The 27,152-nt window shown below is 41.6% G+C and overlaps 1 protein-coding gene across 1 annotated transcript in view; it reads right to left on the bottom strand.

Moving 5' to 3' along the window:
* Positions 1-27,152, bottom strand: part of LOC124275279 (microtubule-actin cross-linking factor 1-like) — a 252,296-nt gene that overhangs the window by 51,287 nt on the left and 173,857 nt on the right. Inside the window, 6 exon segments of the mRNA XM_046710761.1 lie at positions 64-6,803; positions 7,049-7,054; positions 7,208-8,116; positions 8,119-15,354; positions 15,356-18,022; positions 19,649-19,870. Of these exon segments, the coding sequence (XP_046566717.1) occupies positions 64-6,803; positions 7,049-7,054; positions 7,208-8,116; positions 8,119-15,354; positions 15,356-18,022; positions 19,649-19,870 (17,780 nt within the window).

Genomic DNA, 27,152 nt, shown 5'->3' with positions numbered 1-27,152 from the left:
ACGTGTTGTGGATGCAATCGAGTCATTGGAATCACTCTCTGATTCAATGTCCTTGAATCTGACCATTCTGCCTGCTTTCCCGCCTTCTGATTTCTTGTGCTTCGTGTTCTGGTTGTATCAGCTGCAGCTGCTGCTTCATCAGTAGTTTTGATTTGGGGTCTGTCAGTATCTCCATTAGAGCTCCTAAAATCAACCTTAATGGATGGTTTAAGATCCACACTTTGCTTGACACCATCTCTTTCAGCCATGTTGGGTACATTGTCCTTGGAGTAAGAACTAACTACTGGGGATGGATCTTTGAGTACTCTTTCAGATTTTGTTCTCTGCTCATGATTTTCAACAATATTGGACACATCTTTCACATTTGCCTTCACTTTGATATCATCCTCTCTGCCATATTCAGGTTCCCTTGAAGCATCCTTTCTGGAACGTTCAAGAACTTTAGGAATATCTTTTCCATCAGTTTCATCGACTCTTGCTATATGTCTTTCATTTTCTGGAACATCTTTTCTGGTATTTTCAACAGCATTTGGAGTATCTTCATTAATGTTTCCTGCAACCTTTGATACATCTCTTCCAAGTTCTGGAGCATCCTTTTTGGAACTTTCACTAACTCTTGAGACATTTTCGCCATCATTTCCTGCAATTTTTGATACATCTCTGCCAAGTTCTAAAACTTCTTTTCTGGCACTTCCACTTGCCTTTGGAACATCTTTTCCATTCTTTCCAACAATTTTTAATACATGTTGATCATTTTCATGACTTTCGGAAACATCCTTCCTGCCAGCCTCAATGACATGTGATGCATCCATTCCACCATGGCCACTGATATCCAGATCAGTTCTTCCTCGAGTATCATCACCTTCTGACATAACACTTCTTCCAATATCATCAACCTTGATGTTGTGATGAACTTGTGAGCCATCTTCTCTGTTACTCTCACTGATGTTATAAACATCTTTAATAGGTTTCTGCACACTTTCAGTCCATGATCCTCCTGCTTGTATTTCACCTGAATCAACCTCTCCCATTGATGCAACACCAAATGTGGGTTGAAGTGGTTTTGTTACACCAACTGTGTCCTTTTTCGGTACTGCAAGAGCTGCACAAACAACTTCAGGTTCCTGTTTATTGCTCATCTTGTCTGACTCAATTGGTGCACCTTCTGGTCTGTTCGTTTCATCTGTTTTCAGAACATCTAGCTCTGGCTTACCCTCATCGCTCACAACTGGAGTCTGATCTTTCTCTGGGAAAGCTTTACCTCTTGCAGAGCTTTTCTGTCTCATCTGTGAAGCCTCTTGTAAGCCTTCTCTTGAGCTACTACTGAGGATAAGTCCTGCAGCTATAGCATCATTGAAGTCAAAAGACTGGTTACTGGAGGGGTTAACATAGCAGCCACTGTCAGGATCAATCAATCCTCTTTTTATTGCCTCCCCTAGGGATATCACACTGTCATGACTTAAGTCCCTTACTTCAACACAGAGGGGAGTGATGACTTGATCTTCAATGAGATCCTTCAAAGAATCAGTTCTTACTGGTCCCACGAACTGCCCAGAAGTTGAATCATATAGTCCTTTCATTACAGCACTGTAAAGACTGAGCCCTTTGGGGCTCAGAATGAAACCTCTTTGGACAGCATCAGCCAGTGACATGCATTCCCCTGTTTGAGGGTTCTTATAGTTACCAGTCTTGACATCAATCATGCCCAAACTAGCAGCTCTTCTCAAAGTAATTGGTTGGACAGTATCTGGATCAATGACCTGTGAGTTTGATCTATGAAGGATGCCACTCTCAAAGGCTTCTTCAAGTTTCTTCCTTCCAGTAGAAGTTGTCTCTGATAAGAATTCTTCAACATATATTTCCACTGCACTCTTTGAAGGATCTCTTTCCTTGAAGATGTAACCTACATCTTTAGCTTGCTGCAGTGTCAGGTCCTTATGCATGTTCTGGTCATGGTAAGTTCCACAGATTGGATCAATTATTCCTCTAGATATGGCATCCTGAAGTGTTAAAGGCTGCTTACTGCAGGGAGAGATGACTTTAGCATTGTGATCAATCAGACCAGACTCTATAGCTTCCACAAGTGAATATCTCTCCCCTGTTGTTGGATCTACAACTCTACCTGTGTCATTTTCATAGTATCCCTTCTCAAGTAAGTCAAATAATGTCCAATGCTTCTGACCATATTTCTGTTTCTTTACAGCATTCTCTATTAAAGAATCTAAGGAAGCTGACAGTTCCCTTGATGGAGGTGTCCATTTGACTTGTTGTAAATCCTTATTGAAGGTTTCTGATGTTGTCACTTTTGCTGGGCTACTTAGTGACCTTGAGAAGTCTGATTTTGATGCATCTTTGTGTGGCTCTGTAGTAGAATCTGTAACTTTTTGTCCAAAGGAAGCCACAGAATCATCATCTAATGAACTTGGGACTGGAACTATGTTCTCAATATGACGGCCTGCATCTCTTAAACTGTCAGCAGATTTTGCTCTTGGAACTCCTTTAATGAAGAGTTTAGATTCATCTTTAGGAGACTGTTGGCCATATTCATAACCAGTTGAAAGCTGTGCTTCTGTATCCTTCACAGTATTCACTGTGTTGAGTAAAGGTGAGTCTCTGTTAACTTCTGCTGTTACTGCTCCTTGCTTGGGAACCAGACCTTTGTCCGTCTGAACAAATTCCTTGAATTCTACTGCAGGAATAAGGACACTTTCCTCGGTAGAGTCCACCATGATACATCCTGAATCGTCTATATTTGCCTTATTTCCTGTCACATCATCCTTTGGTCCCATTTCTTTATCTCTGTTCACAGACAAGCTATGATGTTCCTTTGAAATCCCAGGATCTGTAATCTCTTCCATTTGCCCTGAATCTTTACCATAGTCTTTGGTCCCTTGTTGAGGAATGTCTGATGAGTTCTTGGAATCCCCAACAATAAAATCCCTGGCTTTCAATGGCTCAATTTGCCTGTGCTTATCTGTAGCCCTGAAAGCATCTCCTTCAATTGATTTCACTGTTAAATTCCCATCCTTCAAAACAGTCTGAACAGGTACTGTCACATTAAGGCCTGAACGTTGGTCAAACACCTGCTTATCATCTCCAGAAGGGGAAACATCTGGGTGGTAGACATTTGGAGCAGACTGACTCCTTTCATTCATCTCTGAAAATGCCATGTTTTGCATCTGCACAACATTTTGCTTTCTTCCACTAGTTGGTGTGTCAGATGTGATGAGTCTGCCAGCAGTCATGGCATCACTAATAGACAGTGGATTAGCTGAGGCTATGTAGCTGCCTGTGTGAGGATCAACAAGGCCTTTGTCCAAAGCTTGCTTCAATGAAAAATCTCCAACTTCAGGAACAACAACTTGGGGCAGGTCTGGGTTGATAAGTTTCTTACAGATTGCATCTTGAAGGGTCAGATCTTTCCCGGAGACTGGGTCACAAAATCTTTGTTTTCTACAGTCATACAACCCTATTTCCAAAACATCAGCCAATGGTAAACCAGTTGGAGGCTTTTCAAAAAGAACATGGTCACTGAATGCTTGAGAGATATCAACTCTGTTTCCCAAGGAATCAATGATAATTTGGTCTTCTTCAATGTCTGCAGACTTAGCTAAAACATCACAGAGAGGTTCGTAGGTCTGACTGTTTGGCTGTTTGAATAATACATCTGATATGTCAATAAGCCCAATATCGATAGATTCTTTCAACGAAAGAGGCTTTTTAGATAAAGGATCGAGGATTGTACCTTGGTTCATTTGTAGAAGTTGCCCATCAACACTTTGTTTCAAGGACAGAGTCATGGAACTAATGTTCTCTTGGAGTAAACCTCGATCAAGGGCTTCCTTGAGGTTCACCATTTCACTGGTTTCAGAGTCCACAACCAGAGCATTCTTGACATCAATTATTTTGGCATCTACCGCCTCCTTGAAAGTCAATAGTTTCTTGTTTCCTTTATCAAGGATTTTAAGTCTGTCAGAGTCAATGAGTCCTTCTCGGAAAACTTCACTCAGATCCCTAACTTTTCCTGTAGATGGTTCAATAAACTTTCCAGTTTTCTCACTGTATATCCCCTGTCTTATAGCTTCCATCAAACTGTCATCCGAAATACAAGAGTCAGAGAAAATGAGACCTTTTTCAAAACCTTCTCTGAAAGTCAGTTTTCCACCAGACTCTGGATCTGTGTAGATTCCAGTTGAAGAATCAACTAGACCTTCTGCAATGGCTCCATCAAGTGTTAAAAGAGTATTACTTGACGTATTTCTCACACTAACAGAAAGTCTGTCTATAAGTCCTGACTCCATAGCATCATCTAACTGAACAATAAAACCACTGACAGGATCTCTGAATGTACAGGTGTCAAGATCCAGAATATTTTCTTCAATTGCTTCTTGGAGGGTAATATTTGGCTGGTTGCAAGTGTCTATGATGATTCCTTTGTCCATAGCATCTATCAAGTTGTAGTCCTCACCTTCAGCTGTATCCATGCAAGTGCCCTGATCAAGATTTAAAAGACCATTGTCTACTGCTGAGTTAAAGTTAAGTAACATCCCTGTGCTTGTGTCTCTGACTTTGATCAGATCTGGGTCAATTATACCATTTTGAAGAGCAGCTGATAGATCTTCTTCTTGATTTGTGTCTGGATTTAGAAACTTGTTTGAAATGACATTAAATAAACCTTCATCAAGTGTTTCAGACAGAGATAATCCAAGTGGAGCTTTTGACCTTAGAATCAGTCCTTTGTCCATGGCAAAGTTAAGAGCGATTGCTTGTCCTGAAGCATCAATCATTTTGCCTGATTCAGGGTCAATTATTCTCTTGTCTAGGGCTTCTCCCAAGGAAAGAATATCCCCACTGAAAGGGTCTCTTACAAGAGAGTCTGTGTGGATAAGGTTGGATTTCAAAGCATCTTTCAGTGGAACTGATTTATCTTTCGATGTCACACAATTCAACACAGGATCGTACATGCCTCTGCTAATAGCCTCGTCAAGAGTTAGGCTGGATTTCCTACCAAAGTCACCTGCATAAGAAGATCTCCTTCTTCCAGGTGTAATTGTTTCAAACAATGAAATCTTCCTTCCACCTGGAATCACAATGTCAAGCGTGTCAAGATTCAAAGAACCATTTGAAATAACTTCCTGCAGAGTGAATTTTTCCATGGTGACTGGATGTGTTAGTCTTGAAGCAGGATTTATCAGCCCTTCAGCAATGGCTTCTGTCAGAGAAATGAAGTGCTTTGTCACAGGATGCTGGACAGCTTTTTCCTCAGGGTTAAAGATCCCACTCTGGAATGCTATGGTCAAAGGCAGGAATGCTTGGGGAGTATTTCTCAACAAACCCTTCTGTTTGGCTTTGTAAATAGTCAGCTTCTCTCCACTGATTGTGTCATATATACCACCTGACTTCATATCCACAAATCCAAGGTTGATGCTTTCATGGAAAGTGTACACCAGTCCAGTGCCTTGATCTACTACATACACATCTTTGTGGGAGAGCAACCCACTTTCATAAGCATCCTCAAATGAATATGTTTCTCCTTCAATGAACAGTTCGCCTGTCATCGGATCCAAACTTCCATTTTCTAAAGCTTCCAGGATTCCAATAGCATTAGGAGGTCTTTCACCATTGGGGATGTTCAGTCTCTTTCCATTTGTTCCATTTGCCATATTTGATGTTGGAGACTTGGCTGAATTTAGCTTTCTCGACATAATTAATCCACTATCCATGGCATCAAGAAGAGGTAATGCCTTCGAAATGGATGAATGAAACAATTTCCCTGTCTGTGTATCAAGTAGATTTCGTGATACAGCTTCTTCAACAGTGACCCATTCATTGTTTTCATTGTCCAAAATTTCCTTCTTATTTGTATCAATAAAACCTTGGTCAATCATTTGCCCAAGAGTAAGCAATGTTCCACATTCACCAGGTTTGTAAAACTGATCTTTCTTTGTCTTTGACAGATATGTTAGCACTGCTTGCTGCAGAGTTACTGGCTTGGCATCCAAAACTAAACCCACTCTTTTTGCATCCTCCCAATTCATCCATTTGCCTGACACAGTGTCCTTCACAGTCGCATCTTTTGCGGACATCAGTGAATGCTGGATGCTCACTGGAACTGAGTATTTCTTTCCACTCTTCCTGTCCATTATCCTTAAAGACATTCTTGCCTCTCCTTTCACAACAAGCTGGAAAAGTCCCTCTCCTAATTCTTTTGATATCATATCTATGGTGTTTGCATCACATGCATCATCTTCATGGATCAACAGGACTCCTGTTTTCAGAGCTTCCAGGACTGGAGTTACCAAGCCGGAGTTCATGTCAACAACTCGGCCTGACTTCCTGTCCATCTGGCCGGATGACAATGCTTCTAACACACTCACATCATCTTCTCCCTGAAACTGTTTCACTCTAAGGCTTTCAGGCAGAAGAGATACTTTCATAGCATCTTGAAAGCCTAGCTTGGTTCCTTTTTTAGGATGCATAAGCTTCTCTGATTGAGGCTCCCAAAAATTGAACAATAGATTTTCAACGTATCTTTCGAGTATAAGTGATCCTTGTCCGGCAGGGTGACTTGGCTGTTGCTTCTTTGGGGATTTCCCTTTATCACTATCACTTCCACAGGAGGACATGTCATTGCTACCATCAGGTTGAGAGTTAACACTAGCTGTAACTTTGCTGTCTTGTGTCAATGTTTCAGTAAATTCACTGTCTGCTGATGTATCAGGAGTGGAAGTTTTAACTTGTTCATCACATATGGACATGGGTGAAACTTTGATGGTTCTACCTAACGAATCCTTTGTCCGTTCCTGAAATTGACTCTTTTTATTAGTTCATGAATTTAATAACATCCAAATGACATTTTCACATCATACAATTTGAGTTAATGATCTCAACATTCAACAAAAGGAAGTAAGAAGCTGCAACAAAATACCTGTTAATTTACACAACAAAATCAACTTGCATGTTTTAACAAAACTGCAAGAATATCTGAACACAACTGAATTTCCAAACTGACGTTTATTTTTTAGGACTCTGAAACGGTTTTACTTACCTTATCCTATCAACAGAAACACAATTACTTAAATAAGAAACAAACATGATGATATGAACAAAGGGAAATCAACACCTAATGTGACAACTACAATAACACTAGTCTACAATAAAGATGTGCAATGAAATGAAAATGAACGAAAACATGCTGAAAACTCACCACCGGTGTGGTTGGGGTAGTTGCTGAAGACGTCGTGACAGAGGATGCTGGGGAAGATACCTCAATGACTGGAGGGGCTGGACTCGTCACCTGCACAGCACTCACACCTTGAGACTCCTCAACGTCTACAATTCCGGCATGTTCAGCTTCTGACAACGACATCTTTTCACCTGTTTTGTTGTTAACAACATTACCAGATGAATCTATTGTAAATCCTGGTCTAGCTGTGTAGGTTGCACAGCCAGATGTAACAGTCACTTCTGTGGCTGTTGTGGACACAACCTGTCCGTTTTCAACCACAATGTCTTGGTTTGGTTTGAAGGGAGAGCCCTCTGTCATTGTGATGTATTGGTCCTGTGGTGGCTTGTGGTTATCATGATCTTTTGAAGTTGACATTGTTGGTGCCAGATACCCTTCTAACACAGCTTGTCCTACTGGCATGGACTTTCCAGACTCAGAATCTGTGAATATGCCAGTTAAAGGATCCACCATCTCAAATTTGACAGCATTGGATAGAGACAGTGTTTCTTTCTTGTGTTGAGGTTTTCGATCCACAACATCTTCGTTTCCATTTGGTTGTGCATTTGGTTGCAGATTGAGGAATCCACACATCACTGCTTCATCAACTGTCATGGTTTCACCAGTGAGAGGATCATGGTAGAGTCCTGTTGAGTCTACCGAACCTGCTGTGAAAGCTTCATCAAGACTTGGTTTCTCAGTTGGAGACAGCTGACTAACCATACCCTTTTCCTGAGCTTCAGTTACTGTCATTTTCTGCCCTGTTTGTGTGTCGATAAGCTCCTTCATTCCCTCAGCAGAAATGACTGGTGCCACACCTGATTTCAATATGACCACACTTTCCCCTCGATTACCAACAACTGTTGAGACTGGGGATAAAAAAAACCTTTGTCAAGGGCTTCTTGAATTGTCATTTCTTGTCCAGAAAGTTCATGATGGAATAGTCCAGTTGTAGTGTCTATGAATCGCAGCTTAAGAGCATTCTGAAAGGTGAACCTAATTCCTTTGCTTGGCTGAACCTTGAACCTGTACGGTCTCCCATCATCACTGAGAAGTTTACCAGATCGAATCCCTTCATCAACACTGTATGTTTTCGCAGCTTCTTTGTCCCTGTACAGTCCGGTATTGGGGTCCACAGAACCATTTCTCAATGCATCTACAAATTTTTCTCCATGACGTTTCACAGTGATACTGACATCAGCTGACCCCTTTTCATCTCCTACCTCTTCAGTGATGACTAATCCTTTCTTGATAGCATCTGCCACAGACATAACAGATCCTGTTCTGGTGTCCACAAATGTTCCTGTTGGATCGAGTATTCCTTTGTTAACTGCCTCACCAACAGAGATCTCTGCCCCGTTTCTGGTGTCAATAACACCAACAATGTTGTACTTTGAGGATGATTTCTTAGACATAACTGTTGTCTGTGTTTGAGATATAGTCTGAATGGATCCTGCAACAAGTCCCTCTTTCATAGCTTCCTCTACAGTCAATTTCTTTCCAGTCAGACTATCAGTATACATTGTACAATGTTCGTCAATGATACCCTTGTACATGGCATCCTCCAGCCTGAGTTCCTCTCCTGTGTTTGAATCCATGACTGAAGTCACATTTATTTGTTTAGAGTCCTGTTTCTTTTGTTCAGATTTTTCCACATCTTTTCCTTCAATCATCCCCTGCTTCAGTGCAGCCTTGATAGGCATCTTCCTCTTTGTAACTGTGTTGTAATAGGTTCCTGCCTTTTCATCCAGTATGCCATTTTTCATGGCATCCCCAACTGACATCTCTTTTCCTGTCTTGGCATCAGTTACACTGGTGATGATCAAGCCTTTGATGAGAGTGAATTCCTGAGCTTTCTGTCCTTGAGTGACATCAGCACTCACCATACCTTTTCCCATAGCTTCATCAACAGACATATGTTCACCAGTGTTCTTGTTGATGAGCTCTCCTTTGTCAGGATCAAATATTTCTTCTTCTACAGCTTCAGCCAGTGAGATCTCTCTTCCAGTGGCAGGGTCAACCAGACTGTGAATTGTCAAAGACTTCTGGACAACTGAAGTAAGTACCTGTCCTTCCTGTTCATCTCCAGAGATCTGGAAACGTTCAGCACCATGGACAGCTTTTCCTGTACTTGAATCAATATATTCTGCTGTTGCTCTCTCGCGAACTGGAATATCTCGCTTTTCTACAATGACTGGGGTAGGAATAGTTTCTCCGTCACCAGAATCTAAAACTGCCAAAGACTTTGCAAATGTTGTTTCAGGTCTTACTTCTCTGGTTGAGGAACTAATTAGTCCCTTTTGAAAGGCGTCTTGAATAGATATTGATGTTGAGAAGGCTGGGTCATTGTACATTCCAGTCTGCAAATTGATTAGTCCAGTGTCAATAGCTTCTACAACAGAGACTTCTTTGCCCTTTCTGGAATCGTAGACTGCAGTAACATCGAACGACTTTCGTTTTTTCAGAGTGCTTTGTGCAGGCCCTTTTCTGATCAAACCTTCACGGACACCCTGTTCAACTGACATGGCTTCTGAGTCAGAAATCTTATACATTCCTGTGGTTGGGTCAATAATATCTTGTCGAACTGCTTCCTTCCAAGACAAGTAATGTCCACTCTCTGCATCATACACAGACTGTTGTTGATCTCTCCTTTTCACACCAGAGACATCATGTGCCCCTTGACCAGAAGAAGTGGTCCCTTTCAATAAGCCTTGCTTCAGCGCATCTGCAATTAGCATTGACTCACCAGTTCTTTTATTGACTACGACACCTGCAGATGTATCAAGAACACCATTCTGAATTGCCTCTGCAACAGTCATCTGGACGTTTGTTGCAGGATCCAATACTCCTTGAATATTGAACGTTTTTGTCTGTGTAACAATGTTTTCACTTGATCTTGTGTACTTTTCTCCTGTCTTCATCTCTGCCTTAATTTCACTTGCTGTCACCAACTGCTGTTCCATAGCCATTTCAATGGGAATATGTTTCTGGGATGACTTCTCGAAATAGGTTTTTCCTTCTTTGTCAATAACTCCTTTGGATATTGCTTCTGCAAGTGGAATATTTCTACCAGATTCAGGATCTCTTACAGATTGTACTTTCAGGGTCTTCTTTTCTGAAAATGCTACTTCTGCAGCGAAACCAGCTCTTGTTGTGTGTTCTTTTGTTCTTACACTATCAATGAGAGTACCCTGGACAAGCCCCTTTCTAACAGCATCAGAAATGTCCATAGTCGTTCCTTTAGAAGGGTCAACATATGTTCCATCTTCAAGATGAATAATTCTTTTGTCAATAGCTTCATCAAGACTGATTTGTTGATTTGTTCTTGAATCATATACGGAGTCAACACTTACTTTCTCAACTGTTTTGGCCAGAATTTTGCTCTGTTCAATTGGATTGACTGACACTTCCTGAATGATTCCTTCCTTTATTAGCTGTTCTAGGTTCTTGGTCAATCCCTTAACTTCCATGTGACCTGTGTGATCAAGAATACGATCAAGCAATGCTCTCTCTAGTGGTATCTTTGATCCTTTATCATTAACAATGGCAGAATCTCCCCTGACAACACCTTGTCTGACAGCCTCAAACAAAGTAACTTGTCTGCTTGTGTTTGGATCTTTAAGTACACCTGTCTTTGTGTTCAGGTAGCCAGTTGACACAGCTTCCATTAAGGTCAAGACATCAGCCTTCCCCTTCTCCAGTTCTGTACCTTGTTCCATCTGGGTCACTTCAATGACTTTAGGAGAGAGTTGTTTCACTGTTACGGTTTGGAAAGTAATCAATGGCCCTTCACTTTCTTTTGGTCCTTGTACTGGTGCAGCTCCTTTCTTTGATCGCAGTGCAGAACCAATTTTCTCCTTTGCCATGAAGGCAGCAGCTACAGGAGCACCAACAACGGCTATGAGACCCATCTTTGCAGCTTCTTTCAACGGAATGCTTCGTTTAGTGTCTGGGTCATACACCTCTCCAGATGTTGCATCTAGTTTTCCTTCTGAAATGCCCTCTTCTAGTGTGTAAATTTCACCAGATTTCACATCATAAATGGAGAACTTGCTACTCAGAAAGCCTGTGGATACAGCTTCTTGGAATGTCAGACTTTTCTTTGGGGAAGCAGGATCCTTAAATCCTCCTTTAGTTTTGTCATACAGGCCTCTCTCAACTGCAGTCAAAGGACTCATACCATCTGATTCAGCAGGCTCCAGGGTAGCTGAAGGGTCAAGGATCTGTTCTCTCAGGGCATCTACAATGGCTATTCTCGATCCAGTATTTGGGTCTGTGTATTTCTGTGTTTCAAGATCAATGAAACCCAGGTCAAGGGCTTCAGCAAACGATATCCGTTTTGAAGGATCAGTAACTTCTCGGTCTCTGGACCTCCTCTCAACATGCTCCTTTGTTGTTCTGATTTCATTGAGCTCCTCACTTACATTGAATGTGACAGACTTTCCAGAAGTTGTAGTCTGTGCTTCTCCAGAAGCAACATAGCCATAGCTGATTGCAGCAGCCAGAGACATGATGTCACTTGTCAATGGATCAGTGAAGGTGCCACTCTCCATGTCAACAAGTCCTTTAGCAACAGCATCTTTCAAAGTCATGGCTTTGCCATTGATTCGTAAAGTATTCAGGTGTTCAGGGTGAGGAATGAGCCCTTCAAGATCAGCTTCCTGCAGGGTAATCTTCTCATCTGTGTCAGCATGAACTAAGTAACCAGTTCTGGGATCCAAGATACCTCTGTCAATTGCATCAACAAGTGGGACAGCATGGCCAGATTTTGGATCGATGACAACAGAGTTTTCAGAGTCAACCAGTCCTTTTCCAACAGCTTCACTTATTGTCATTGATCTCCTTGTCTTGGGGTCAATCACCTTTCCAGTAGAAGGAATGTACTGTTCTTCTTTCACAAGTTGATTCAAGGTGGGAACTTCATTGGACGGTCTCAAAGGCTTTGTATCAGTTATTCTAGTTCCAGCCACAGATTCCACCTTCTCCGAATGTCTTGCAGAGGAAGTGATCTTGTCACCAGCAATGCCTTCCCTGATGGTACTCTTTTGCACTGTTGTGGACTTGAATGTTTCAGAAAACTGCACACCTTGTTGGGTATAACCTGATGGTATTTGTGTCTGATCACCGGTTACAGCTGTCAGTGCATTGAATGTAGGTCTGTCAATAAGACCTTTATCTAGAGCTTGATGGATAGTGTATGTCTTGTCCGAGTTCTTTTCTGTAATTGACCCATCATCCCAGTTTATTGTTATCTTGTGCCCAGACTCAAATCCAGAATTCACAGCAAGCCTTTCAACAACCTCAGAATTAATGTACCCTTTCTGCACAGCCTGAGTAACAGTCATTGCAACACCAGTAGATTTAACAAGGACTTGTCCAGAATTCCAGTCTATATCAAGGTCAGAGTCACTAACAGAGGGCACACTTGGTTTGGTTTCAGAACTGGAGATAGAGGGTGTATACATTTGGGGAGCAGAGACAGAGCTTGGACTATGTTGCATAGGAACGCCCTTCACCTGAGACTGTTGAGAAATATGCACAGATGGTTTTGTTGGCGATGATGGAGAGGGTGCAGAGAACAGGGAGGAAGCAGAATCTACAGGAGCAACTCCAACTATACGACTTACCGAAGAAAATCTGTTAGTGGATGTTTCCGAATAATCCAGTTCATCTGTCACCTTCCCCACCTCATGCAACTTTGTTTCAATCTTTCCATCTTCCCACACATCAGATGGTTTCCTGACCTTTGGAATCACACTTGTTTCAATCACTACTTCCTTAACATCCCTGGATTTTGTTGGCTTTGCAGGACGGATGTTGTCACCTGGTTTAGCATACACAATTGTTGTCAATGGTTCTGTTTCCCTTGTCTCCACTGTTCTTGGGGGCTCCCTTGCATTTGGTTCCCCATTCAACTGTCCTTCAGAGAATCCAGATGGACGGCTTGATCTCTCTGATGTCTTCTTCTTCACTGCATCTACAACCATCTTTCCAGCTAGAATAGGCCCACCAACAACAGCAAGCAGACCCATCTTCAGTGCCTCTTCTGCAGACATCCTGCTTCCATCAGACTTGTCCACAACATTGCCTGACCTGTCGATGAGACCACGTCTCAATGCATCCTGATACTGGACATGTTCACCAGTCCTTGTATCCAATACCTCAACACTTTCTGGCTTGAGTTTACCCTGCGCAAGGGCTTTTTCTAAAGGAATTTGTTTACCAGACTGAGAATCCAATACCTGGCCAGATGAACAATCAAGCACATTTTCAACCAAGCTTCTTTCTATTGCAACAGGAAGTGGTATTTTCTTGTTGGTTGACTTGTCCCAAACTAAACACAATGTCCCATCAATGAGACCCTGCTGCATTGCACGTTTCAAGGGCACCCTTTCTCCAGTCTGAGTGTTTTTCACAGTAACCAGTGTGCCTTCAATATAGTTCTTATTCAATCCTTCTCGCAATGTGACTGATTTGCCAATGGTTGGCTCAAAGATCTTTCCAGATCTGTTGTCAAACAATCCATTCTTTACGGTGTCTATCAGGTTCAGCTGTTTCCCTTTGTATGGTTGTTCTGTTTGCCTCACTCCAGATTGTTCAGCTACAAGAGGATCAACTTTACACGACACTGGATTAACGATACCTTTTGCTAAACAATCACTAAGACTGACGGTCCTTCCTGAGGTGGGATCAGAAATGGCTGTTTTATCAGAATCAATTAGTCCACATGTGACTGCATCAGACAAGGTCATTGTCACTCCTGTTTTAGGATCTTTGACTCGGCCTCTTTCTGTGTCTACTATGCCTAGTTTCACTGCTGACTCATAAGAAAGTCCGAGAGGTTGTCTCCCTGATTCCTGAGTAAAGACTTCACCTGGAGTAAGTGGAGTATGAGGGAAGTCTGTAGATCTGTTCAATGGACTATGACTTTCTATTTCAGTGGAATAATGAAGAACTTCCGTTGCAAGTGTGGACTCTCCAGGTTCTTCCACTGTTGTCTTTTCCAATTCAATGTCCACCACAGACCAAGGAGAATCTTTATCAGAGCTTCTTCTAAGAACAATCTTTGGTATATCATCATCTTCATCCATAGATTTCTCAAGTTCGGAAGCACCAGTCTGTTTGGATGGGTTTAAGAAGCCTTGGTTCATAGCACTCTCAAGAGAGATCTCTTCTCTAGATCTGGTGTCATAGAAAGTACCTTTTTCAACATTAATGAGTCCTTCTTTCACTGCCCTTGCTACAGAAATCTGCTTTCCAGTTCTTGGATCAATAGCAGATGTTATCTGGTGAGATGAAGTGAAAGTTGGTTTTTCTGCATTGACAGAGCATCTCATGATTTCTTCCTCTTTTGTCTTTGCTGTGACTTCACCATGAATTAAGCCTTTTTCCATGGCAACAGTAATTGTCATTTTTTCACCAGTTAAGGGATTCCGGTAAATGCCATCATTTACCATCAGAACGTCATTGAGGACGGCATCATCATAAGAGATCATCTCCATCGTTCTGGGATCAATCACACTGCTGATGCTTAGAGTCATAGTTTCGGAGTGAATGTCCTCAAGCAGGGTAGCTTCAAAGGATTCTTGATCATCAGCAATATGAATGCTAGTAATCGATGCTCTTTCTAACTCATCTTCATCATCTGCTGTGTCTGCCATCACAAGGCCACAGTCTATTGCTTCATTAAGTGGCATCGTCTCACCAGTGACAAGATTGTGATAGATACCCTTCCCGTGATCAAGGATACCATCCTCAATTGCCTTGTTAACAGTTACTAGTTTGCCAGTTCTTGGATCTTTGACAGCCGTCACAGCTAGCGTTGTCAGTTTTGTTGTGGTTATTTTGTTGACATCTCCTTCTGCATTTGATGTCACTGAAGTAAGTTCCGCGTCAATCAGTTTCTTCTCAATGGCTTCATGGATTGACATTTTCACTCCCGTGAAGGGATTAATGTAAACACCTTCTGACTCGTCAATGATGCCCTGGGCTACAGCATCTGCTACAGTCATGTATTTGCCAGTGAGAGGGTGTTTCACACTCTTCAAGTTGAATGTTTTTGTTTCTCTAAGTAGAGATCCAGGTACAGACACAGTTGTGCTGATATCTTCAGCTATCACAAAGCCTTTTTTGAATTGCTTCACTGATGGGCATTGTTTGCTTTCTACCAAACTTGTCAGCACCATGATAGAGGCCATTTTCTTGATCAAGGATTCCGTTTCTTATTGCCTGGCTAACGGTCATTTTCTCACCAGTTTTAGGATGAATAACACCAGTGATTGAAAATGCTCTTGTTTCTTTAATAGGTTCACCATTTTGAGAACTCGAATCACTCATTTGATCTGCCTTGATGTAGCCTCGTTCAACAGCAATGTTCAAGGGCATTTTTGTTCCACTGGCTGAATCACAGTACAGTCCTTTCTCAAGATCAATCAAGCCCCGATTCATGGCATCTGTGACACTGATGTCCCTTCCAGTTCTAGGATCAACAACAGATTTCAGAGTCAACTGACGTGTCTCATTAATGACTGTTGGTGTTATTGATGGTAAAGATGTGGTTGTGGTCGTGAAGGAATACTGAGCACCAGATTTTGACATGAAAGATTCAACAGAAGAATCTGGAGCGCTTGACGTGGATGGTTCAGTGCCTCTTGGACGTGTTCCAACAGACACTTTGAATGTAGCACCATTTGTTTCATCCACTTCGTCAAAACTTTTAGGGAGAGTTCCATCAGGTGTGGAGGGCCATTCTGAACTGAGGCGAAGGTAGCCTCTACTTAAAGCTTCATCAACTGGCATCTTTTCTCCTGTCTGGGGATGAGTGTACATGCCAGTTCCATCATCCAGTAGACCTCTCCTAGTTGCTTCTGTCACCGACAGAGATCTGATCACAGCCTCAGGATGGGAAGGTTGTATCTGCGTCAGAATGGTTGTTGAAGTCACAACTGGACTGATGAGACTCAACAAATCTGAAGCTTCATCTGGAGATAATATTCCTTCTGTGGTTGCTTGTTGGCAAGTTCGGAGTTTCCCTGTTCTTGGGTCTTTCACTGAACCATCTTCTGGTGAGATGTATCCCATCTGCAGTCCTTGCAGCATGGTCAGATTTTGACCAGTTCTGTCTTTGAGACTTGTCTTCTGGTTTAGTTTATCAACTAGGGACTGATCAACAATGCCCCGAGCCACAGCTTGTTGTGGAGAAAGTTCTTGCCGTGTCCTTTTATCAATGAATGTTCCCTTGGAAGTCATCAAGCCTTGCTTTATTGCTTCAGACAAGGTTACACCTTGTTTTGTTGAGGTATCCTTCACTAAGGAGTCGGAGAATGTAACACTTTCACTCACAAGCTTCAAGTCTCCCTGTCCAACAGCACTCAAGATTGACTTTGGAGACCCTCTACCAAACGGGACAAAGTCACCAGCTTTATTGACAAGTCCTCGCCTCATGGCTTCACTCAGTGACAGTACATCACCAGTTCTGGGATCAACAAGACATTTACTTTCACCATCAACCAAACCTGATCTCACTGATTCTTCAAGTGTCACAACTTGCCCTGAGGCTTTATCGAGTATTGATCCATTTTCAAGTAAGCACCCATCAGATATCACATCCGAGAGAGGAGTAGGTCTCCTCACAAGTCCTTTTGAATGAGCTGTATCTAGGGGCGATCTCTGATTTGTAGATGTGTTGATGTATGCCCCTGACACAGGGTCCACTATTCCTTTACTCACAGCTTCAGTGAGAGTAATGCACCGTCCTGTTTGTGGACTCAGAATTTCACACACAGTAGAATTCACAATCCCTCTTTCTACAGCATTGATCAAAGTCAACTTCTCCCCAGTAAAGGGATCATGAATCTTTCCAGTCGATTGATCAAACAAGCCTTGCTCTATTGCCTGAGTGAGACTAACTGAAGCATCAGCCTTAGCAAGGGCAGAATTGGGAACAACTGCTTGAGAATGCGTTATAGCTGTGATATTGACAGGTTCTCCTTGCAGAGAAGCAGCACAAGATTCTGACATAATGTTTCTTGACACCGCCACTGACAAAGGCATTTCTGTACCGAAGGCTGGGTCTTTCACAGTATTGGTAACAGGGTCATACAAATCTTTCCCGACTGCTTCCAGAAGTGTTAAAGGTTTGCCTGTCCTATCCTTGATGCCTGAGTTGGAGTTCAATTGTTTCACAAGGCTCTCGTCAATGAATCCTTGTCTGGCGGCATTGATTAAGGACAGCCTTTGTTTTGATTTGGGTTCACAGTAGGTTTGTGTCTTGGGATCAATCAAACCAGACTGTATAGCTTCAACCAGGTTAACTCTTTCCATGGTCGTTGGGTTCAAGATGGCTGACACATGCACTAATGGTCCCCTTGGTGCAACTTCAGTGTTCCTCACTGTGATCAATGTCTGAACATCGGCACTGGTTGCCATGGCATTCGAACTCGTCATCACAGCCACCTTTTCATACAGACGTCTTTGACGATCTTGACTCACAGAAACACTCATACTTTGTGGAGAAGCTACAACTTCTTGGACAGTTCCGACCTTGGAAACTCGTAACAGCCTCTCCTGGTTCTCCAGCTGGGCTGAAACTGTAGCAGATGGCTGGACAACTGCTTGACTGACGTAAGTATGGTGTCCACCAAAGTAGGTTGTGGGTAAGTTTCCATAGCCCTCAAACTCGTTGAGCTGCTGGAAGAACTCCTCCATGTCCTCATCAAACAGCATGGAGGATCGTTTAGCCAGCTCAGCACGGAATGTACGAAGTAGGGGAATTTCATCATCTATGACCATTTGGAACTGAAAGGAAAGACACAAGGTTGGACTAAGTATTAAGTTTCTGTACTACAGTGAAAATGCTCCATCAAAATAATACTGGTTGGGTGAAGATAGTGTGCAGAATGGTGAGCTGTTTTTGACTATTTGTATTTGATGGGTGAATGTAGTTTTATGACAGCAATATTTGAATTCTATCACAGCATGGGACACTATCAGCAATGCTTCACAATGTAGCTTGAGGATTTTAATTTTTGTCAGTTTGAAAACAAGCAGGGGGTGCCGTGAGTGAGTATAGTTTTGTGCCACTTTTTGCAATATTCCAGCATTATCACAGTGGGGGAAAACAGAAATGGGCTTCACTTAATGTACCCATGTGGGGAATCGAACCTGGGTCTTCGGCATGACTTGCGAACGCTTTAACTACTAGGCTACCCAACCCAGGGGGTGCCATGAATAATTTGAAGAAGGATGTCATCAGTGGCACAGTGTCATGGATGGAACCATTTAATATCATATTTGCAAGTATTTTATCTTTCAATCTGTTCAGCCAGTGTTATAGAGATGGAGCAGAAACATTTCCAGAAGTATCAAGACTAGTAAAAAAGATTTAGCTATGAGAGAAGGCATGCAAATTAACTCACACCTGAATGAATAAGATTACAGTTACCAGTATATTTAGATACGATACATGATGATCAAATTATGCTTTAACATTAAAGTTACTACAGTGATTATGTTCCTCTACTGTACTGATTTTCAAAGTGACAGGTGCTGGATAGATAAACACATAGAAACATCTCTTCCTGGTAAAGGACTGGTTGGCTTTTATGTTTATTTGGAGGACAGGGAGAGAAGGTGGGGAGGTGAAATTGGATTTTACGTCGTGCTCGAGAATATTTCGCTCATAATGACGACGTGCATGCGTGTGTATGTGTACGTGCGGCTGCTTGTACTAGCCCAGACTTAAGTTGGTTTTATTGTGCTAGTCCACTGAGATACCATGCCGCAGAGAAGCATGAATACCCCACTCAGACACATTATACTGCTCCGAGCCGACCAGTACTTGTTGTACCCATTAATGCCGAGCGCCAGGCAGGGACCAACAAGTACCATATTTTAACGTCTTTTGGTTTTACGCAGTCAGGGATCGAACCCGCAACCTTCCGCTCTTAGGCGGACGCTCTAACCACTACACCACGGAGGCAGTCGAGGGCAGGGACAGAAGAAGGGGAGGGGATTGTATGGTGAGATTGGTCGTTTTTCATATCTACATTATTTATATAAAAATATTCATAGCCCCACCTTCAATACAAGACCAATCTTTTAAAAAATAGAATAAAATGCACCTATTGCTAAACATGTTTTGCATACACTACTGATTAAAAACTTTATAAAAATACAGCTTCCATGCCTCCTTATTTGGATAATGCTTAATGCAACTGCATCTACTTATCAAAAACTTAAACGAAAAGAGAACCAAGACTTATTTTGGACTTAACATTCAAGATACAACTCTTAAGCATTGGAACTGCAGTGGAAGAGATGTTCAATGTGGAAAAATGTCTACCTACAGTTAGAGAGTGAAACTACTTCTTTAACCAGCAGCTATTTCCTGATAGCGCCACTCCAAGGTCTGGTTGGACTTACCTTTATGTCTATATTGGCCTGTGACAGTATGGCTGTAATGTCCTTTAACCTGGCATTCGTCCACGTCACCATTTCCATGTAGTCTTTGTTCAGTGTGTCTAGTTCCTGTTGCACTGCTTTAGCGCCTGATTGGGTCTTTATCTTCTTGTGTACAGTCTCAATCAACTTGGCATCGACTTCTTCAAGACTTTCCCTGTAGTGTCGTAGTCGCTTGTCATAAATCTGAAATAAATAACGTCCAATTTACAGCATTTCCTGTGAAATGTTCTTGGTATTTAATGAATATTTCTTACATTATTATTTACATGTCTCTCTGACACCAAAATCACAATTCATCAGGTCTATACAAAGTCTGGATGATAGACAGTTAAAAAGCAAAGCTCAGTCACGTCTGATTATTCTATGATGAATTAATTTACAAATTAGAAATCATGCAAATTAATACATGATTGAATCACATTATGCTTTATTAGGCTGACAATGAATAACTTGTGTATAAACAAATATGAAAAGCTGTAAACATCATATCAAATAGCAACTATTTCATAAATACATCGGTGTATGAATACAACTATTTATTGATGAAAAGAATAAACAAAATTAAGGACAACTGTTTGCGAAAAAATAATTTGGAAAAGACTGACCCAGTTTTTAATACAATTGTTGTATCACACCACTATAGAAATATGAATTTACAAACACAGTGATGAACTGTGTTTCCATTCAGCATCAAATGTTGGATGAAAAATTCTCAGTTGCCCAAACACTAATATGTTCAGTTTCAGAAATGCCAAATTTACGACTAAAATTCTCAGCTATCTTAGCTGGCTTGAACGGCATCGTTCAGAATAAAAAGCAGTCTCTGAATCAGGAAAACAGAACAGCTGACATTCATATTTGCAATATACACCAAATTAACATGTGATATACAAAATGACATGCAGTAACCTGTCAATCAGGTCGTTTGATTGGTGGCAACTACAGGCTGTATCACATACCCTGCCATGTAGCGGTAAATACACAAGCGATATTAACATGTGACAGGTGATTGATATGCAATATATGGATATGTATACAAATATGATTGTTGTCAATTGCTGAGATCTTTACACACCACTGTCATATAGGATACATATTTTTTAATTAATCGGAATGGAAAATGGAACTGCTTGATTGATGCTATTTCAAATCACTGTTAAATATTACAAAATGTTAACATATCACACAAAATATTGAAAGAATTCAGTTTTTGTCTTCATTGATTTTTTAGAATTTTTGTATTGACAAGATAAGTGTTTCAAGCAAATATGTGTTACATGACAGTGGGGTGTTATGCGCAGTTAAACAACACTGAGCAGTGATATATACAAATGATATATGGCTGTGAACTGTACATGATATAGACAATGTTCTTCCTGAACCAAATCTCACAGCTAAACTGCTAAGCATGTGATATGAATTTGATGGTGATTGCAATGGCTGTTATAAACAGTGATGCATGTCACACATACTATAGTCTGCAGTGAAAACGTACCGATGAATTTCACTCTAAACAAAAAGGTAAATCGAATAAAGTGAAATTAAGATTGCGAATCCTCATAATTTTACCTTGCCAATTGAACATTCAAATCTCAGAATTTTATTCAACTTAGGATTAAAGTTGTTTAAAAGACGATCATAGTTTCAAATCACTATTATTGGTTTTTACTACAAGGGGGTATGCACTTTAAATGAAACATCGAGAACAAGTAGGGTTGGTGTAAGTTAACGCTCATCACGTACCGCACGTGCATTTGTTACACTGTTCCATCTACTGCGTTCACCCCCTTGTAATACAAACCAATAATAGCGATTTGAATCTATGATCGTTTGTTAAACAACTTTTATCCTAAATTGAAAAAAATTCTGAGATTTAAATGTTCATTTGGCAAGGTAAAATTATGAGGATTCACAATCTTAATTTCACTTAACATGATTTACTTTTTTGTTTACAGTGAAATTCATCGGTACGTTTTCACTGCAAACAGACTATACTGAAGGGCAAATCAATTGATAACATTCATCAAACAAAGCTAACAAGTTAATAAATAGTGACCTTTTTCCAAATGAGTCAATCATGTCATGTTTTCATGACAAAAGTCCACAACTTGCATTATCATTTGCTGTCTCCACATCGGTTAATCCAGGGCCATTACATATAATTTTGTTTTCAAAAAGTTGTTTTTTTGCAATAAAAATTACTTCTTTATTAATGTAAGCATTTCTTATAGAGTTAAAGTCCTGTCAATGAGTGAGTGAGTTAAAACTTAACATTACACTGTCAATATTGTGTTGTCAGGGACACACTTTAAGGTGTATGGTGTTGGGTTTTCATGTTTCTATAACTTTAATCTCTCTCATATCATGGCATCATACATGATCACTTCAGTGCAATCCAGGAGCATGGAGACCTGTGAAGATCCGGGTTAGAATAGGTCTTTAGCAACCCATGCTTGCCAAAAAAGGCAACTATGCTTGTTGTAAGAGGCGACTAACAGGATCAGGACTCGCTGACTTGGTTGACACATGTCATCACTTCCCAACTGCGCAGATCGATGCTCATGATGTTGATCACTGGATTGTCTGGTCCAGACTTGATTATTAACAATAGCTGGAATATTGCTGAGTGTGATGTAAAATTGAACTCACTCACTCCTGGAGCATGGGAATGGTACAGACAAACCAAGGATCAGTATTCGAACTCAAGATCCTGATATGACCAAGGAACATACCTCAGCAGGTTTCAAAGCCTTTTCTTACACATTAAGGACATTTGCCAGTAGTGGGAAATTGGAGACTGACTTCACACATTGTACCCATTTAAAGACTAATGGCTGACTGAGTTTGGTTTTACGCCTCTTTTAGCAATATTCCAGCAACATCACGGCGGGGGACACCAGAAATGGGCTTCACACATTGTGCCCATGTGGGGATTCGAACCCGGGTCTTCGGAGTGACGAGCCAACGCTTTAACCATTAGGCTACCCCACCGCCCCCCCATTTAAAGAATCTAACTTGGGCCTTAAGCATCACAAATATATGCTCTAACCACTGGGCCTGTCTAAACTGGGTTTTTACAGGTTTACTTTCTCATAAAGAGAATATGTTCTGTCAATAAGATGTTGTTTTTATCATTATAACTCAGAACAAAATTTCTATTTGAAAAAGAGAACAGCCTTACATTCTGACACACAATTACATTTGCCTGATGTGACATGAAAATAGTGTTGGCACACTGACTATGAAAGTCAATATGAAATTGTTGATGTGAAACACATTCAATATTGACAGCCATTACAATCCATCTAATACTCAAGCTGGTAAGATTCAATGATTTCGTTATTTGAAATATGATATATAATCAATGTGTGTGTTAAACCTGGGCCTTCGAATGATGACATGCATTTTTCTGACACTCAATTAAAGGATGACAATATCTATATATTATAATACTTATTACAGAATTGTTACAAAACACCTCCTTCTGAATCTTTTTGATATGTAGAATCAGGGGTGGAAAGAACCCATTGTCCGACATCCGAGTCCAGTGTTTTTTCAAGTCGGGCAAGCAAATTTTTACATCACGCTGTACCAATGTCCAGTTGACTTTCCTATGTTAATTATGTTGTTTATTTAACAAAATCAACAAGAAAATCGGCCGGTATAGAGGAAAAATTATCAGGGCAAGTGATTTTACTTGCCATTAGTTGGCCATTTACAAAGTTCAATCAATCCTGTTCTGTTAATAGAAGTTTTTTGTTTTCACTGAATACCTGGTTATTTTCAAGTTTTCAGTCTATTTGCTATAAATCGGAGTGTCTTCCCAAATCATCAATTGTTTCCCATGTAGTGCCACAATCAGTAATTGTAACCCATCATGTGAAGATATCTGTACTTGTTTTACACCTTGATCACCTATTTGCAATTGTTTCCCTTCTAGTGCCACAATCAGTAATTGTAACCCATCATGTGAAGATATCTGTAATTGTTTTACACCTTGATCACCTATTTGTAATTGTTTCCCTTCTAGTGCCACAATCAGTAAATGTAACCCATCTTGTGAAGATATCTGTAATTGTTTTACACCTTGATCACCTATTTGTAATTGTTTCCCTTCTAGTGCCACAATCAGTAATTGTAACCCATCATGTGAAGATATCTGTAATTGTTTTACACCTTGATCACCTATTTGTAATTGTTTCCCTTCTAGTGCCACAATCAGTAAATGGAACCCATCTTGTGAAGATATCTGTAATTGTTTTACACCTTGATCACCTATTTGTAATTGTTTCCCTTCTAGTGCCACAATCAGTAATCAGGTATAGCTATCCGTAATTGTTACCCATCTAGTATAGATATCCGTAATTGTTACCCATCTAGTATAGATATCCGTAATTGTTACCCATCTAGTATAGATATCGGTAATTGTTACCCATCTAGTATAAATATCAGTAATCGTCTTGCCTCACACATAAATGTCATTTTCTGATTGGCTGAGCGCTCTTCCATTATTTTCAATGTACTCCGCTTACAAGCGAGTAACATTTTCTATGTTCCGAACTCATTTGGTACTTCATAGTAGTAAGTATGCATCTTGATTAACATTGAATCACATATGATGTACAAAACTTACTGATGGTTTGCGAATGCAAATCGATGGAAGGGAGATACGTCTAAATTTATTTTTCTTGTCGTCTTGTCCTCCATAATATGATCCCATACCCTACTTCAACAGTTCAAAATTACCATTGAGGTGTTCGGTAAGATAAATACATTGTTCACTGGTCCCTCGGGGCCCAAGGCTAGATGTACCCTTGATGTTTCTTTATGTTCAAACATAAACGAACATCGAAGGTACATCAGCACATACCAGTAAACAACTTATATTCTTACCCATCTAGTATAGATATTGGAGTGATCCAGGAACATGTACCTACAAGTTCCTGGATCACACCAGTAACTACATGTTCCTGGACCACTCCAGTAACTACATGTTCCTGGACCACACCAGTAGCTACATGTCCCTGGATCACACCAGTAGCTACATGTCTCTGGATCACATCAGTAGCTACATGGTCCTGGATCACACCAGTAGCTACATGTTCCTGGATCACATCAGTAGCTACATGTTCCTGGATCACACCAGTAGGTACATGTTCCTGGACCACACCAGTAGCTACATGTTCCTGGATCACACCAGTAGCTACATGTTCCTGGACCACACCAGTAACTACATGTTCCTGGACCACACCAGTAGCTACATGTCCCTGGATCACACCAGTAGCTACATGTCTCTGGATCACAGCAGTAGCTACATGTTCCTGGATCACACCAGTAGGTACATGTTCCTGGACCACACCAGTAGCTACATGTTCCTGGACCACACCAGTAGGTACATGTTCCTGGACCACACCAGTAGCTACATGTTCCTGGACCACACCAGTAGCTACATGTCCCTGGATCACACCAGTAGCTACATGTCCCTGGATCACACCAGTAGCTACATGTTCCTGGATCACACCAGTAGGTACATGTTCCTGGACCACACCAGTAGGTACATGTTCCTGGATCACACCAGTAGCTACATGTCCCTGGACCACACCAGTAGCTACATGTTCCTGGACCACACCAGTAGCTACATGTCCCTGGATCACACCAGTAGCTACATGTCCCTGGATCACACCTACATGTTCCTGGATAGCTACATGTTCCTGGATCACACCAGTAGCTACATGTTCCTGGATCACACCAGTAGCTACATGTTCCTGGACCACACCAGTAGCTACATGTTCCTGGATCACACCAGTAGCTACATGTTCCTGGATCACACCAGTAGCTACATGTTCCTGGACCACACCAGTAGCTACATGTTCCTGGACCACACCAGTAGCTACATGGTCCTGGACCACACCAGTAGCTACATGGTCCTGGATCACACCAGTAGCTACATGTTCCTGGATCACACCAGTAGCTACATGTTCCTGGACCACACCAGTAGCTACATGTTCCTGGATCACACCAGTAGCTACATGTTCCTGGATCACACCAGTAGCTACATGTTCCTGGATCACACCAGTAGCTACATGTTCCTGGATCACACCAGTAGCTACATGTCCCTGGATCACACCAGTAGCTACATGTTCCTGGATCACACCAGTAGCTACATGTTCCTGGATCACAGCAGTAGCTACATGTCCCTGGATCACACCAGTAGCTACATGTTCCTGGATCACAGCAGTAGCTACATGTTCCTGGATCACATCAGTAGCTACATGTTCCTGGATCACACCAGTAGCTACATGTTCCTGGATGTTCCTGGATCACACCAGTAGCTACATGTTCCTGGACACAGCACCAGTAGCTACATGTTCCTGGATCCACAGTAGCTACAGTAGTAGCTACATGTTCCTGGACCACACATCAGTAGCTACATGTTCCTGGATCCACACCAGTAGCTACATGTTCCTGGATCACACCAGTAGCTACATGTCCTGGATCCTGGATCACACCAGTAGCTACATGTTCCTGGACCACACCAGTAGCTACATGTTCCTGGATCACCAGTAGCTACAGTAGCTACATGTTCCTGGATCACACCAGTAGCTACATGTTCCTGGAGTAGCTACATGTTCCTGGATCACACCAGTAGCTACATGTTCCTGGACCACACCAGTAGCTACATGTTCCTGGATCACACCAGTAGCTACATGTTCCTGGATCACACCAGTAGCTACATGTTCCTGGACCACACCAGTAGCTGGACATGTTCCTGGATCACACCAGTAGCTACATGTTCCTGGATCCTGGACACACCAGTAGCTACATGTTCCTGGACCACACCAGTAGCTACATGTTCCTGGACCACACCAGTAGCTACATGTTCCTGGACACACACAGTAGCTACATGTTCCTGATCACACCAGTAGCTACATGTTCCTGGATCACACCAGTAGCTACATGTTCCTGGATCACACACCAGTAGTAGCTACATGTTCCTGGATCACACCAGTAGCTACATGTTCCTGGATCACACCAGTAGCTACATGTCCCTGGATCACACCAGTAGCTACATGTTCCTGGATCACACCAGTAGCTACATGTTCCTGGATCACACCAGTCACTACATGTTCCTGGACCACACCAGTAGCTACATGTAGCTACATGTTCCTGGATCACACCAGTAGCTACATGTTCCTGGATCACATCAGTAGCTACATGTTCCTGGATCACACCAGTAGCTACATGTTCCTGGATCACACCAGTAGCTACATGTTCCTGGATCACATCAGTAGCTACATGTCCCTGGATCACACCAGTAGCTACATGTTCCTGGATCACACCAGTAGCTACATGTTCCTGGATCACACCAGTAGCTACATGTTCCTGGATCACACCAGTAGCTACATGTTCCTGGATCACATCAGTAGCTACATGTTCCTGGATCACACCAGTAGCTACATGTTCC

The sequence above is a fragment of the Haliotis rubra genome, unplaced genomic scaffold, assembly GCF_003918875.1.
Source record: "Haliotis rubra isolate DU_JTF1 unplaced genomic scaffold, ASM391887v1 Scf2, whole genome shotgun sequence".
In the NCBI taxonomy this organism is placed as follows: domain Eukaryota; kingdom Metazoa; phylum Mollusca; class Gastropoda; order Lepetellida; family Haliotidae; genus Haliotis; species Haliotis rubra.
Note: the sequence above shows the minus strand (reverse complement) of the source record. Positions and strands in the feature narration are given on the sequence as shown.